The sequence below is a fragment of the Callithrix jacchus genome, chromosome 11, assembly GCF_049354715.1.
Source record: "Callithrix jacchus isolate 240 chromosome 11, calJac240_pri, whole genome shotgun sequence".
In the NCBI taxonomy this organism is placed as follows: domain Eukaryota; kingdom Metazoa; phylum Chordata; class Mammalia; order Primates; family Cebidae; genus Callithrix; species Callithrix jacchus.
Window position 1 is genome coordinate 8771512 of NC_133512.1, and position 16331 is coordinate 8787842.

The 16331-nt window shown below is 37.3% G+C and overlaps 1 protein-coding gene across 15 annotated transcripts in view; it reads left to right on the forward strand.

The window, feature by feature from the left end:
- Window positions 1–16331, forward strand: part of SUGCT (succinyl-CoA:glutarate-CoA transferase) — a 723305-nt gene that overhangs the window by 334426 nt on the left and 372548 nt on the right. For 9 of the 15 annotated variants that reach the window (XM_054237014.2, XM_054237011.2, XM_054237016.2 and 6 more), the window contains 2 exons: window positions 784–858; window positions 12858–12960. In XM_054237014.2, coding sequence (XP_054092989.2) covers window positions 784–858; window positions 12858–12960 — 178 coding nt within the window. The remainder of the gene's footprint in view (window positions 1–783; window positions 859–12857; window positions 12961–16331) is intronic. The other 6 variants (XM_002751352.7, XM_035253226.3, XM_035253222.3 and 3 more) reach the window with 1 other exon arrangement.

Sequence of the window (16331 nt, forward strand, 5' to 3'; positions counted from 1 at the left end):
ATGTGTCTAGTTTCTGGCCAAGAGGTTCCACTTCTTTCTCTGTCTACCCTTAGGAAATCACTAATAAGTAAGTGTATTTACGGTTACTATGCACTGTGCTAAGCAATTTACAACTAGTATATTATCATAATTTCCTTAGAACACTTGAGAAAATTGAAACTCAGAGAAGTTAAGCAACTTTCCCATGGTCACAAAACTAGATTAAGATGGAATGTCAGGCTTATCTTCTCAATGAATTTTATTTACTGATTTATTGATTATCTTTCATATAAGGCAGCAGTGTGTGGTGAGATGAGCTATGGAACTAGAATGTGGGCCTGAATGTGAATACCTTTGTCCTTCAAGTTTTCATATTCCAAAGATAAAGCATTTGTCTTTTCTCGTAGCATTCTGGAAAGAATCAGTTTACAGAATCGTTGCCAATGTTAGAAGACATTTTGGAACCATAGGGTTCATCAGCGTTTAGTTGGAAGGAAGACAGAAATGGGTAGAGCCTAGGCAACCCTCCCAGTGCTCCCAAGTGGCCTTAGCTCAATTGCCAGTGTCCTAAGGGTGGTCCTATATCTTAGAGTTTGTTTGCATTGTTGTTAGTATCTGGTGAGTCTAGCTACTGAATGAACGTAGAAAAATACCAATACAAGGTCTCCCCCAATTAAGAGATTTGAGCCTTCAGATCCAGACATTGCCCTATCTACCTCTCTAAGCCTCAGTTTCCTCAATTATGAAGAACATAAAACTCATGTCTTAGGAAGACTAGAAATTGTATTTCTTTTTTTTTTTGAGATGGAGTTTCGCTCTTGTTACCCAGGCTGGAGTGCAATGGCGCGATCTCGGCTCACTGCAACCTCCGCCTCCTAGGTAAGGCAATTCTCCTGCCTCAGCCTCCCGAGTAGTTGGGATTACAGGCACGCGCCACCATGCCCAGCTAATTTCTGCATTTTTAGTAGAGACAGAGTTTCACCATGTTGACCAGGATGGTCTCGATCTGTTGACCTTGTGATCCACCCGCCTCGGCCTCCTAAAGTGCTGGGATTACAGGCTTGAGCCACTGCACCCAGCCTAGAAATAGTATATCTTGTGGTGCCTGTTACATAAAAGGCTTCAGTTAATGCAGCACTAAGATACTATATTTTAAATACCTACTGCCTTTTTAAGCCCTCTGTGGGACTGGTCTTCAGCAGCACATCACTCACAGAGCTTTGTGTGGACCACTCTCATGAACTGCACCCCCAGAAGTCATCCAGTAGAAAGTGGTGATTAACAAATGAGCATTGTGCCCAAGATAGAGTTTCTGCTTGGTGCATAATGTTTATGTGACTCCAAAAAGTTACTTACATTTTCAAAACATTGATTTGCTTATCTTTAAAATGAACATAATGATTGTATTAATACTTACCCCACAGGATGTTGGAAGAATTAGATGAAATAATCTGTACTAGTAAAATATGCTTAGCACAGAGCCTTGAACTTACTAAATGCTTAATAAATGGTTCATTTGAAAAAATGTTAATCTTCATTAGTTGAGATTTTTATGAAGATCCTGTTGACAATTGGGCTTGTGACTCTAACCCAAATCTATTTAAAGCTCATGTGTATTGTAGCATACTTCCTCTGTTTATTTGAAGACTTCCAGTAACCTGACTGCCTGTGAGTTTCCTATTACTAGTAATATTTTTAATATACATTAGACAATGACTTTGAAGGAATGTAGAAAACAATGGAATTTTATATTTTTAACTTTTTAAAAACATTTCTCTATCTGTCTATATATCTAGATATATACATTCTTTTTTTTTTTTTTTTTTTTTTAGAGAGAACATCTTGCTCTTTCACCCAGGCTAGAATGCAGTGGCATTATGATGGCTCATTGCAGCCTCAACCTCCCAGGCTCAAGTGATGTTCTCACCTCAGCCTCTCAAGTAGCTGGACCTACAGGCACTCACCACCATGCCTAGTTAATTTTTGTATTTTTTGTAGGGAATGATTTTGCCAGGCTAGCCTCAAACTCCTAAGCTCAAGGGATCCTCCTACTTTGGCCTCCCACAGGCATGAGCCACTGTGCCTGGTTTCTTGTATACTTAATTTGTGGAGGGTATTTTTTTTTTAATTTTGAAGGAATGTTTAGTTTTGTTAAATTTGTCAAATGCTTTTTCTGCATCAACTGAAATGATTATTCTATTAATATGATGTATCAGGTTTATTGACATATATAGGTTGAACCATCTTTGTATCCCTGGGATAATCATTTTAATGTGCTGTTGAACTCCATTTGCTAATATTTTGTTGGGGACTTCTGCATCTGTGGTTGTCAGGGATATTGGCCTGTAATGTTCTTTTATTGTTATGTTTTTGTCTGGTTTTGGTATCGGAGTAATGCTGGCCTTGTAAAATAAGTTTGTAAGTATTCTTTCCTCTTCAGTTTTTGAAAGAGCTTGAGAATTATTGGAGTTAGTTCTTTAACTGTATCGTAGAATTCAGCTATGAAACCATCAGGTTCTGGGCTTTTCTTTGATAGTAGACTTTTTATTACTGATATTGTTTCATTATAATTCAATTGTGGTAGGTTGAGTGTACCTGGGAATGTATTTGTTTCTCCTCGGTTATCCAATATGCTGGCATATCATTGTTCATAATCATCCCTCATGCTTATTGGTATTTTGTGATATTAGTTGTAATTAAAAAAAATTTTTTTTTCAATTTGTTTATTTGGGTGTTTGTCTTTATAACAGTTGGTCCTCCCAATGATTTGTTGTTTGTTTACCTTTTCAAAACCCAATTCTTGGTTTTGTTGCTATTTTCTTTATTGTTTTTATAGTTCATTTATTTCTGATCTGATTTTAAATCTTTCATTGATTTATAATTTTGGGTTTTTTTTTTAGTTCCATGAGGTACATTATTAGATTGTTTATTTTTAATCTTTTTACTTTTTGATGTAAACATGTATTGCTGTAAACTTCCCTCTTAGAACTACTTTTGCTGTATTTCATAGGTTTTGGTATGTTGTGTATCCATTTATATTCATGTCAAGAAAGGGTGAGGTTCCATGGCGGGGAAAGACGCCAGGGAAGTCACGCCAACTTCCTGGGGCGTGGGGTTTTTATGGCTAGAAGGAATGAGCAACAGCTGGGTGCTCTGATTAATTCCAGGGGAGTGGGATTAAGACGGGGCAGGCCGCTATTGGTTAGTGGGTTGTTGGGCAGGTTTTCTGGTGGGAGAGCCGGCCAGGAGCCTTGCATCAGCTGGAGCCTTCCAGGGGAGCCATGTGGCAGAGCTAGGTGCTGAGTGCAGAGCCTGGTGCCCGGTGCAGAGGTGGGTGTGTCCAATCTCTCTGTGAGGCAACCAGCCTTACAACCTCGTTCCTTCCTTCCTCCCTCCCTCCCTCCCTTGTTCCCTCCCTCCCTTCTTCCCTCCCTCTCTCTCTCCTCCCTCCTTCTTTCTTTTCTTTTCTTTTCTTTCTTTCTTTCTTTCTTTCTTTCTTTCTTTCTTTCTTTCTTTCTTTCTTTCTTTCCTTTCTTTCTTCTTTCTTTCGTTTTCTTCTTTTTCTTTCTTTCTTTTCTTTCTTTTTCTTTTTCTTTCTTTCTCTATTTATTTATTTATTTTTAGTAGAGAAGGGGTTTCACCATGTTGGCCAGGCTGGTCTCAAACTCCTGAATTCATGTGATCTACTTGCCTTGGCCTCCAAAAGATCTGAGATTACAGGTGAGAGCCACCATGCCTGGCTCAATCTTAAATTTTTTAAGACTTGTTTTGTAACCTAATATGTAATTTGTCCTAGAAAATATTTTACATGTAGTAGAGAAGAATGAGTTGGATGGAATGTTCTGCATATGTCTATGTCCATTTTGCCTAGATTATTATTAAGTTTAGTGTTTCCTTGATTTTTTGTCTAGATGATATGTTCATTTTTAAAAATGGCATATTAAAGTCCTTTACTACTATTGTAGGGCCGGTAATCTCTCCTTTTAGAGCTCTTCATATTTGCTTTATATATTTAGGTGTTCCAATTTGGGTACATATGTATTTACAATTGTTATGTCCTCTTGCTGAATTAACTCCATTATTATTATATAATGTCCTTCTCTATTATTTTTACAATTTTTGCATGAAAGCCTGTTTTTTTCTGAGTATAGGTACTCTTGTAAGTCCAAGGATGTCCTTAAAGATGAGAGAGTCTCCTGTAGTCAGCATACAACAAGAAAAGAAAATCAACTGGCTTTTCTTTTTGTTTCTGTTTTTTAATCCATTAAACTACTCTGCTCTTTTTTGGGGGTTGGGGGGAAGAATTTGATCCAACAAATTCAGTGTACTTATAGATAGGTAGGGAGTTAATACTACCATTTCATTCATTATTTTATAGTTGTTTCGTAGATACTTTTTCTTTTCTTTCTCTCTTGCTGTCTTCCTTTGTGGTCAATTGTTTTTTTTTTTCTAGTAGTATGTTTTAATTTCTTGTTTTTAATTTTTTGTGTATGTTTCTTTGTGAATACCATGAAATTTATAAAAACTTAGGTTTTTGTAATAGTCATAGCACATAATAGTTATAGAACATTATTATAAGTTAATAACAAATTGTGCTTGAAACAGAAAAAAAACTCTACACTTTCACTTCACTCCCTCTTCTCCACTTGTTGAACTTTTATGTCACAACATTCATCACATTACATTGTATATCCTTAAACAAATTATTATAGTTATTATTGTTTTTACTAGTTTTATCTTTTAACCTTCATTCTAAAGATATAAGTAATTTACACACCATCATTACCATATGAGTGTATTCTGAATTTGATTATGTACTTTTATCAGTGAGTTTTACACTTTCAAATTTTTCATATTACTTATGCATGTCCTATTCTTTCAGCTCAAAGAATGCTCTTTAGCATTTCTGAAGAGGCAGGATGGATTTCCTCACCTTTTATGTGTCTGGAAAAGTCTTTATTTCTTCTTTATTTCTGAAGGATAACATGCTGGGTACAGTATTCTTAGTTGACAGTTATTTTCCTTCAGTGTGTTAAATATATCATCTCACTCTTTCCTGACCTATAGGTGTTTCTGTTAAGATGTCTTCCACCAAATGTATTGAAACTTGCTTATATGTTAATTGCTTCTTTTTTCTTGTTGCCTTCAGTATCTCTCTGTGGTTTTGATATTTGACAGTTAGATTATAATATATATTTCATTAGCCTTATTTTGATGAAATCTGTTTGGAGATCTTTGATTTTTCTGTACAAAAATATTTATAACTTTCCCCAGGTTTGGGGGGTTTTCTGCTCTTATTTCTTTAAGTATGGTTGTACCCCTTTACCTTTCTCCACTCTCTTGAACACCAGTAATGGCTCTTTTAATGTGGTCTCATATATCCATCAAGCATTCTTCATTTCTTTTTTTTTTTTGTTTTTCTTCACTGCTTATATAGTTTTAAATAATCTGACTTTGAATTCACAGATGTTTATTCTTCTTGGTCAATTCTGCTTCCAGTGTTCTCTGTTGCAGTTTTTTTGTGGGGGGTTCACTTCATTTTTAGTTTCAGGATTTTGGGTTTTTAAAAATTATCTCAATTTCTTTGATATTTGCTTCTCTGTATTTTCTTTAAGTTCACTGAGCTTCCTTACAACTGCTATTTTGGGACAGGTGCAGTGGCTCACGCCTGTAATTCCAGCACTTTGGGAGGCTGAGGCAGGCAATTGCAAGGTCAAGAGATCGAGACCATCCTGGCCAACATGGTGAAACCTGTCTCTACTAAAAATGCAATTATTAGCTGGGCATGGTGGTGTGCACCTGTAGTCCCAGCTACTCAGGAGGCTAAGGAAGGAGAATCGCTTAAACTCAGGAGGCAGAGGTTGCAGTGAGCTGAGAGTGTGCCACTGCACTCCAGCCTGGCAACAGAATGAGACTCCATCTCAAAACAAACAAACAAAAAACACTGCTATTTTGAATACTTTGTTGTGCACTTCAATCATCTCTATCTCCTCAAAGTTAGTCCCCAGCACATTGTTTTGTCCATTTGGTGATGTCATGTTTTCTTCATTGTTCTTGCTATTGGTGGTTGTGTTACGATGCCTGTGAATTGAAGGAAATATTTGTTACAGTCCTCACCATCTGCCTATGCCTAGTAATGTTCCTCAACAGTAAGCCTGTCGAGAAATTCTGAGCAGACCCTCTGTAGTGGTCCTAAAGCCTATTATCACTATAGTTATTGCAGCACTAGAAGGAGCTCTAAGTCCAGTACAATCATGGCCAGTGTCACCCAGGCTTGAGTTCCTTGACTTAAACAGCTGGTACAGCAGCTGTCTGGTATCAATCTGGGAAAGACTCAAGGAGAGCCCCAGCTTTGTGTGGAGGCTGGTCATGGGTTCAAGCCTGGATGACCAGTGGTCTGTGTTTCCTGCAGCATAATGCTGTTGGCTAGTTTCTCTTGTGTGGTACCTTCATTGGCCCGAATGCAGAGCAAGCTTCAAGGTTTGTATATTTGTTGTTATGAGCCCAACCTTGTGCTTTTTTTCTAACTGAGCCTAGGTGGTCTAGCCCTGTTGCTACTCCCAAAATTTCTCATGGGTTCTCAGAATGGTGGGAATCCTGAATGTATGCTTTGAGCTCCACTTTTCCCACTGCAGAAATTGTGAATGTAGGGCAGTTCTCTGCGTGTGGTACTGTTTTAGCTTGGGAGAGAAGTGAAATGGTCAGAGAATTCTTCTTACCATTTGATTATGGTTTTTCTCTGTTTTGTGGTACAATTAGGTGTCTCAGCCTCCCAAGTCCTTGGATATTCACACTGGTACTTTTGCCTGATGATAGTTACTAGTTGGATTTCTTTGTGGAGGAGTTAAGCTGTAGAATGCCTATTCTTTCATCTTGCTGCTGTAACTCTAAAAGAATGGATTTTTAAGGTCATTTGAATTCCTGAGATCTTAAGACTCTGGAAAGTATAGGAAGTCCCTAAATTGAAACATGATGTTTAAGCATTTGTATGTTAGTCCGTTTTTCAAATGTGAATTTTTTTTCCCTAAGACATACTCCAAGACTTTCTGCAGGACACACAGAATTTAGGGACCAGTCTCAAAGAAAAAGTAAGAGGAGATGCTGTACTATTCCATTTTAACTTAAGGGTCTTGAACTGTCTTCCTTCTCTCAATGTCTGGGTCTGATTAAACATAGTCTTTACAAGGTTTTAGGAAACATTATGTACCACATTAATTCAAACGAATGTGACTGAGAGTCTCTTATTCTTTCCAAATCAGCAGCAAATATTGAGTGTCAATTATCTTTTAATTACTCCATAAATAGCAATCAATAAACAGTCTGTTTTGGTGTGAGAGAAGACAGTAGTCCTGGGGAAGGAGAGAGTCAAACAGACTTGAGATACACCTAACATCAGTGACTTTTTGGAAGGAGGAATATTGGAGGCAATATGTTTTTAACCAGATACTGTTATAGTCTAAGGGTACAGAATCAAGAGCCAGGACTGTGATAGTTACGGTGTGAATGGAGGAGTAGTTGATTTCACAAGACAATTGCATCTAAATTATAGGAAATGATGGAAAGAAAGGAGTTCCAGGTTTAGCCAAGGGTGTGAGTATTGGCAAGTGAGGAATCCTAGGTTTATGAGGGAAATGGAAATCATAAAATCTTCCATGGTCATGTTATCATGGGGATGCAAATGCATTTGAGCAGAATTCTCCTATGGTACGTAGAAAAAGGGAACCTAGGGGAAGAAAGGTCTGGGCTGGTAATATGGATTTGGGTGTCATCTGCATAGGGATGACAAGATGACTTAGATGAGTAAAAGAGAACAAAGAATATTGAGAGTATCCAAAAAAAAAAAAAAAAAAAAAAAAAGCACAAACGTCCAAAGAGGTATTTAGAGAATCAAGGGAGGGCTGGGTGTGGTGGCTCACACCTGTAATCTCAGCACTTTTGGAGGCTGAGGCAGGAGGATCATCTGAGGTCAGGAGTTCAAGACCAGCCTGGCCAACATGGTGAAACCCCCCTCTCTACTAAAAATACAAAAATTAGCCAGGTGTGGTGGCGGCACCTGTAATCCCAGCTACTCTGGAGGCCGAGGCTGGAGAATCTCTTGAACATGGGAGGCAGAGGTTGCAGTGAACCAAGATTGCACCACTGAACTCCAGCCTGGGTGACAGAGCGAGACTGTGAAAAAAAAATCTAGGAAACCAAGGGAGAATGGTGTCAGAAGACCTCCACATAAAATAGTCAACATTATCAAATACTACTTAGGGATGTAGTATGACAACCATGATAATAATATTGGATTTGACAGATGGTCACTGGAGACCTTTAGAGACTGGGTAAGGAAAGGCATTCATGACCATACCAGATTTCAGAGGCTCGGGGATGCTGGTGGATTGAAAACAGACAAATAAGTAATTAAAAGGGACGGGAATGGCTAGAAAACAGTTTTTTTTTTCAAATGGGAAGCTTGTTATTGATAATAATATGGAAGATATTGATTGGTAGATTTTGGATACATCAAAGGCAAAGAGTATGTTGCCGCCTGTCAAGTTTCTCATCTACATCAGCCCTACATCTCTAGTCTCGTCTAAATCAGCCCATTGTCTGCATCAGTGCTGAGTAGGTCAGTCCCCTGCTTAAAGACCTCTCTGGGTTCCTTGTTGCAAGAAGAAATCCAATATTCTTAGCATAGCAGACAAGTTGCTTTGCATTCTGGTTCTAAACTCTCTGTCACATTTCATCTTCTGCCACTTGGGGCACAGGAGATTTCAGATTCTTTCCAAGTTAGATCTTTGTACATATTGCTCTTTCTACCTGGAAGAGCCTTCCTCCCATCTTTCACATGTCTAATTCTAACTTGTCTTTCAACACTCAGCTAAAACACTCAGCTCAAAAAAGTCACCTAACATCGGTGACTTTTTGGAAGGAAGAATATTGGAGGCAATATGTTTTTAACCAGATATTGCTATAGTCTGAGTGTGCAGAATCAAGAGTCAGGACTGTGATAATCACAGTGTGAATGGAACTATTTGTTTTTGAACCCTTTCCTGCCTCTGTGGGTCCAGTGCAAGTCTCCCTTTTTGGTGCTTCACCCATAAGTTGTTTCTTCATATCTTTGCCTCAGCATCCTGCATTGTAATACATCTATTTTCATAGCTGTGTTCTCCATTAGACTACATGAACTCTTAATGCAGGGACTGTCTTTTTTATTGCAGTCTCCATGGCAGAGGCAAAACAAACTCTTGCTAAAAGCATCAGGAGTGAATGTGGATTAATATAATAATATATACTGAGATATATAAGATAGAAGTCAAGAAACATATTATGAGTGCAAAAAAATGAACAATTTCACCTCTGCTCCTTCATTTTTTAGCTGTGACCATATATAATGCATAAAATATGTGAAGCTATGCATTCCGAATGTGTTCTGCTACAGTCATTATGTGTTAGAACGTGGTTTTGGAGTTAAGCAGTCTCAGCTTGAAACATGGCTTCTGACTCTAAAAGCTGTATGAATTTGAGCAAGTTAATTTCTCTGAACCTGAGTTTCCTATTGATCAAATGAGGATAATACCGTATAGTGTGGTTGTGAAGGTAAAATTGACAAAATATAGATGAAGCAATTTAATGACCAGCATTTAGTCATCATTAACGTCACCATTATTTCCAACTCTCACTTTCATGGCTGATATTTCTTATTAGTTTCTCTCTGGTCTTGTATTTGGCTCATTTGCAACTTTTATTCATTTTATAAGGAGAAGAATGCTTCAAAGTAGAATTTTGCTGTTAGGAAATTTAACATCAGCTGTACTTCATCTACCTAAATGATGCCATTTGATTCATAATACTCACTACCAGCATTAAGTGAATTTACAAAAATCTAGAATGAAATATAGGTGTTGATATAGTAAGTTGCCAATTAAAGTTGAATTGTTTGTAAGTCTGCAGATAATTTGCCAGTGAAGGTCCTAGCTCCCCTTGCTAAGCTGGATCTGAGGACACCCCTTTGGTCTTGCCTTCTGGAATCTATTGCCCTCAGTTATTTAGATAACTTAGATATTAGCTCTTTTTATTTTTTTTAGCAGAATTTTTGTGTTTAATAAAAACATGTGCTTACAGCTTTTTGCATAGATAAAGGAAAGGATTCCACATCCAATTTAGATCAAGAGATAAATTTTTAGAAAAAAATGATGGATATGTCCTCTGAGAGCAGTGGAATGCAATGATGATTTGTCTTTTTCTGATTGAGTTCCTGGCATTTCAGAACCCTTCCACACCCACACCCACGCAAAGACAGTGGTCACAAATACAGCTCCCGCAGTCTCATTTCCAGAGCGCATCCGTTGTTTTCCGTATCATTTAATAAATCCCTCTCTTTAGCCCAGTGGTGAAAAGCTTATATAAATACTAAAACTTCAACTATTCCCCTGAGTTTTCTGTTGGCTAACCTGCAGCCATGGTTTGGTTTGGATATTGACATGCATTTGCTATGTAGATCATTCATGCCACTTTTGTGAGTCCAGTGGTGATAAATTCTGTTGTCTTGAAAATTTATCAGGCTGTTTTAACACCCCATTTATGAAAACTTAAATAATTGACACCCTCATTGAAAAGGTTCTAGGTTCAAAGTATCATTCTTACTCTTTCAGCATATATCATTCTGATGATATATATCTATGTATATTATAGGAAGTCTTGGCCAGGAGATGACTGGAACAGTCATTGAAAAGAAAGCAAGAATGTGAAGAACTGATTGGAGCCAACACGTTTAACCTTGCATTGTTATTCCTGGGACAGATTTTTTTTAAACTATATTTAGAAGTGAAGTATTTTATTGTTTACTAAATAGGGGTGCTTAACATTACTGGGGTGAAATTAAAATGTATAATAAAAAATACTTGTCCATCAAATTGGAGAGAAAATGGAAGGCATATATTTAAAAACAAAATCAATGCTTGGTGTATAGTGGACAACAGTAAATGAATGTGGGATAGGATTGATTAGATTCCTAATGAAATGTAATACTACCTTTATAAAATATTTATTATATCCTTAAGTAAAAACTTATATGATTGAACATCATTGTTAATATAGTAGCCTTATTTTGGAAAATACATGTATTCAATTTTTTCTTTTTACACTTCTCATTTTTCATTTATTCTCTTAGATAACAATCAATGAAGTGTCCTCCAGTATTGATTCTGTATTGAAACTATTCTGTTTTTTCTGTTTTTTTTTTTTTTTTTTAGACAGAGTTTTCTTCTTGTTGCCATGCTGGAGTGCAATGACGCAACCTTGGTTCACTGCAACCACTACCTCCCAAGTTCAAGGGATTCTCCTGCCTCAGCTTCATGAGTAGCGGGGATTACAGGCACCCGCCACCATGCCTAACTAAATTTTTGTATTTTTAGTAGAGATGGCGTTTCACTGTGTTGGTCAGGCTGGTCTCGATCTCCTGACCTCAGGTTTGGCCTCCCGAAGTTCTGAAATTACAGGCATAAGCCACTGTCCCCAGCCACCAAAACTATTCCTATACTTTTTTTTTTAATGGTGAAGGAAGCAAATTTTTCTTACACAGTTTCCTATGGAGTCTGCAGATTTGAATCTAGTCCTAGCTAAGTACAGGAGAACTGAATGGGAGTCTATGAATACTCTACTATTGTTTAACTAGTCCTTCCAAATTGGTAAAACATTTTACCGGCAACCAATAGTCTACTTTGGCTAATGTGTTAAAAATGTCTCTTTGGTTATCTAGATTATTAATTAATTAAAACAGGTTTGATATTTTAATAATCAATAATTCTGAAATGCTTCATACATTAGAAACTGTGTTGAGGTGTCCCTATAGATCCAAGATTTTAGTCCTGTGTTTACTGTCTTTACAGAGACGAAATAGAAAATAGTAAATTTCATAAATGTGTTAGCTCCCCTTCTGTAAGATCTATTAGAGAAAATAAAGAAAATCCAATATGCCTTTTTGTGAAATACAATTTTACATTATAGTAGAGGCTGGGTACAGTGGCTCATGCCTGTAATCCCAGCACTTTGGGAGGCCAAGGCAGGCGGATCACAAGGTCAAGAGATCAAGACCATCCTGGCCAACATGGCGAAAACCTGTCTTTACTAAAAATACAAAAATTAGCTGGGTGTGGTGGTGCATGCCTGTAATCCCAGCTACTTGGGAGGCTGAGGCAGGAGAATAGCTTGAATCCAAGAGGCAGAGGTTGTAGTGAGCTGAGATAGTGCCACTGCAATCCATCCTGGGCGACATAGCAAGACTCCATCTCAAAAAAAAAAATTATAGTAGAAATAAAACAGACAAAAGATTCGGATGAATTTGAGTTTTGTTGGCTAAACTGAAATATCACTCTTTGCATGTCTTGAGTTGTGCTGGTTAGGAAATCATAGTACAAAGATTGTTTGTAGGCCAATGGTTGTGACTGTTAATTTTTACATACTTTCCCCAAAGCTTTCTTAAACAGCTCTATTTTTAGTTTTGAAGAATAATATATTAGTGCCTATTCTAACCTGATTTCTTCTACCTGCAGCCTAAAAGACATACTGCCCAATGACTTTATGCTCAAAGTACAGTGATATTATTATTATAATTCATAAATTGCTCAGAGAGGTCATAGTAATAAAAATAGGAAGAATTACATCTCTAAGTGATGGATTTTTCAACACTAGGGCCTGGGTGGCTACTCTTATCCACTACATGGCCACTCAAGTCATTTCATACGGACAGCCTTCTCTCAAGTGAGGTATAAAGAAAGACTAGAAAACATATTTTTGTCACTATTGCTTGCTTTGAAAGAGGACCACGTGATAGAAGAGGCTGTGTTACCTTCTTTCAAGTGTAACAAATTTATCCTTGTTTGTCTTCTTAGATTTGAAGAAGAACTGACCAGCAAGTGGTTACGTCTCTTTGAAGGCAGTGGAGTCCCATATGGCCCAATCAACAACATGAAGAATGTATTTGCAGAACCTCAGGTTTGTTTTTTGAAGTTTAACACAAGCATTTGCCTCTCTTTTCTGTCCAGATTGGTTTATATCAAGGTACCTTTGCCACTGATCTTAAGCTTAAGTAACATGATATGATTTTTCACTGTTATATTAAAATGGTTTGTGGACTTGAGATAAAAAAGAACCAGAACTTAGAAGTGGCTGTCTGTGGCCGGGTGCGGTGGCTCACGCCTGTAATCCCAGCACTTTGGGAGGCCAAGGTGGGCAGATCACCTGAAGTCAGGAGTTTGAGACCAGCATGATCAACATGGAGAAACTCTGTCTCTGCTAAAAATACAAAATTAGCTGGGCATGGCGGCGCATGCCTGTAATCCCAGCTACTCGGGAGGCTGGGGCAGGAGAATTGCTTGAGCCCAGGAGGCGGAGGTTGTGGTGAGCCGAGATCGCGCCATTGCACTCCAGCCTGGGCAACAAGAGCAAAACTCTGTCTAAAAAAAAAAAAAGAAGTGCGATTCGTAAGTATACTTGTGTTACATTTAACATACTGTATTTCTTCATCAATCACTACATGAAGTTTCTGGGCCAGAGTATTTAATTTTCCTGAAAAACAGAAATATACACAATTGAGATATTGGGGTTGGGTACTCAGAGACTGTTCTTTCTAGGAAGAAATATGAGAACTTTCATAGTTACAGTCCACCTCTGATCATCTATGTACAGAGCAGGTCATATTTAATCCTGCCAATGAGAGGACTTTGTTTGGTGTGATTAATCGTGTTATCTGTGAGGCATACATTTTACACAGATCGTGGTTTGTGCTCTACATTACTTATCAGGCTCCTTTTTGGTCCCCAGGAACAGCGTCACCTGAAAATATACTTATTTTATAACATTGTTCAAGTGATTATTTTTAGATGATAGCAAAATAATGTTTTGAATTTATTACTTCAATCAACATAACTAGAAGCAATTTTCCATTCCTCAAATTCATGGATTAATCCCCAAAGGTAGAAGGACTCCATTTTAAAGCTTTCAGTATGATTATTCAATCATCTTGTCAGTTTCTAACATTCAAAACTATGGGGTATTTTTATTTGGGTTTTTTATTTAGTGACAGATTTTTCTTAGAAATAAACTACTGAACATAGAATACACCTTTTGAGGGAGGAGATCTTTGTTGGAAAACCAATCTATCTCTTTAATTTTGGTACTTTTAATCTTACATTAATATCTGCTTAAAAGAAAATTGAAATATTTTGCATTTAACGGTTATGACATTTACTGGGGAAGATGTATGAAAAGTGAATGAATTCAGGAATTCTGCATATGCTATTTTTCTGCCAAGATTGTGAGTATGGCAAAGCTTTGTTCATATTAAAACACTTGTCAATAATGGTAAATAAGTATTTGACATAAGGGGGCCCATTTGTTGTGTACTATGTGAATTCATCTGAAAGGGACCCCATGCCATCCGTGGATTAATGCCTGGTGATTCCTTACAAGGAAGTAGCATTGTGCACACTCTGAATGTAGGAGAACAGGGGACCGTTTTTCTCACTTCGTAACTTTGAGTGAGGCCAAGCTACCATTTGAAGCTGTTGTGTATTGAGGTGTGTGAAGAACTTCATGTATATCTCAATTTGAGGGTACATTTTTCTGGAGATGCTTCCTAAGAGTTTTCCATCAGCATTTCTATTGCTCTATCTGTGTTTTATCAGAGATGAAGGCACCGAAGCAAACAATTATTTTTAAATAATTATATTATTTATAATTTATATAATAATATATTAAATATATATAATTATTTAAAAATATATTAAGTATATTCTATCACTACCTAGTTTTTAGGCTTTGATAAACAAAGATTTACAATTGCACCCACTATCTTAAAATTATTCACTTTATTGGCTAGTTCAAAGTGAATATAGGATAATTGGGATTTTCATACTAATTTTCTCTTGCGGTTTGGTGTAATTACTTTAATGTTTGCATCTCAATTCTTTTGGAACTACAAAAATTTCTGTTCTTAGTCTATGGCATATTTTTAGTCATTAGCCTACCTTCCAAAATGGAGAACATTTATATTACCTAAGTCAGGATACCAGCTTTTGATACTGTTGCAAATGTCTCTACAAACTGCCCTTTGTGAAATTTGTGTAAAGCAGATTATTTTTCAAAACCCTCAAGATGGCATCTAACTATGATGACTAAGTTCATTCATTTATTCAACAAACTTTTGATATATCCAGTGCTTGTGACTTAGCATAAATTCAGTACACAGTGTGTACCTGTTATTAAGTCAATTTTGAATTTATTTATTAGAAAGGTAGGGGTTAATGAGTTGTTTAACTCTGGAATGTTCAAGTTTTCCAAATAATCAAGTGGCTCCTGTGTAGTCCCCCCAACTTTTGAAATTCTCCCCACCATAACTATCATCCTGTGTACTTCTGAGAGAGGCTGACGAGCTCTATCTTCAGGGCTGGTTGGAAAACCCTTGGTAATCTGAGGGAACTAAGTGTAACATAATGGTTAAGACCATGGAGTCAAAACTCGTGGGCAGTTTATTATATACTTTCTAGACTCTGGTTTCCTTAAGTGTAAAATGGTGAACTAGCATCTGAGGTATTGTTTATAAAGAAAACAGCACAGGGATTGTGAGATGGTAAACAGCCAATGCCTAGTAGTAGCTGTGGTTATGATGGTGCCCTTATATTCCTGTTTAATTTCTTTTACTTATCTTTATATAGTGGATAGAAGAAAATCTAGTGTAGCTTTGGGGATGGGGATCATTAACTTAAACGTGCACTCTGCTATCCTTTTATAAAAATATATCTGCAAACTCTATGCCAAGAAGAGGACTTTCCTTCCTTATTTCTGATTATTGAAAACCCTTTTATTTTTCATTTTTTGTAAAAGTTTTTTCTAAGTACTATTTCCATTTAAGGTATCCTCCCTTGTTTTGCCTCTGATGAGCTGTAGAGTTTCTTGGCCCTGGGTGCATGGAAACGGCCACTTCTGTTCAGATGTGGGAACGTACCACTGGCGCGCGTGGCCCACTCTCCGTGTGCTCTGTGCCAGCACAGCTGCTCTGAAAATTGCTCTGGGTGAAGTACAAGGCCTGGAACATGGGGCAGGAATGGAGACTTCGATAAAATGAAACGGGGTATGTGTAACAACAACAACAAAAGCCAGGACTGGGAGCCTCAAGTAACAGCAGAAAAATTTGAGTGCCTACTTCTCACGTAGACCATTTACAACATTTCATTTGTGGTTTGAACTTGGAGACAGCAAAAATTTACTTGATAGTAGAAACTATTTTTAGCCTAACAATTTCATCATAGTCTCATGGATTGAGGTAACTTGATTTTTTTGGTTTAACCAAAACAACAGATGATATT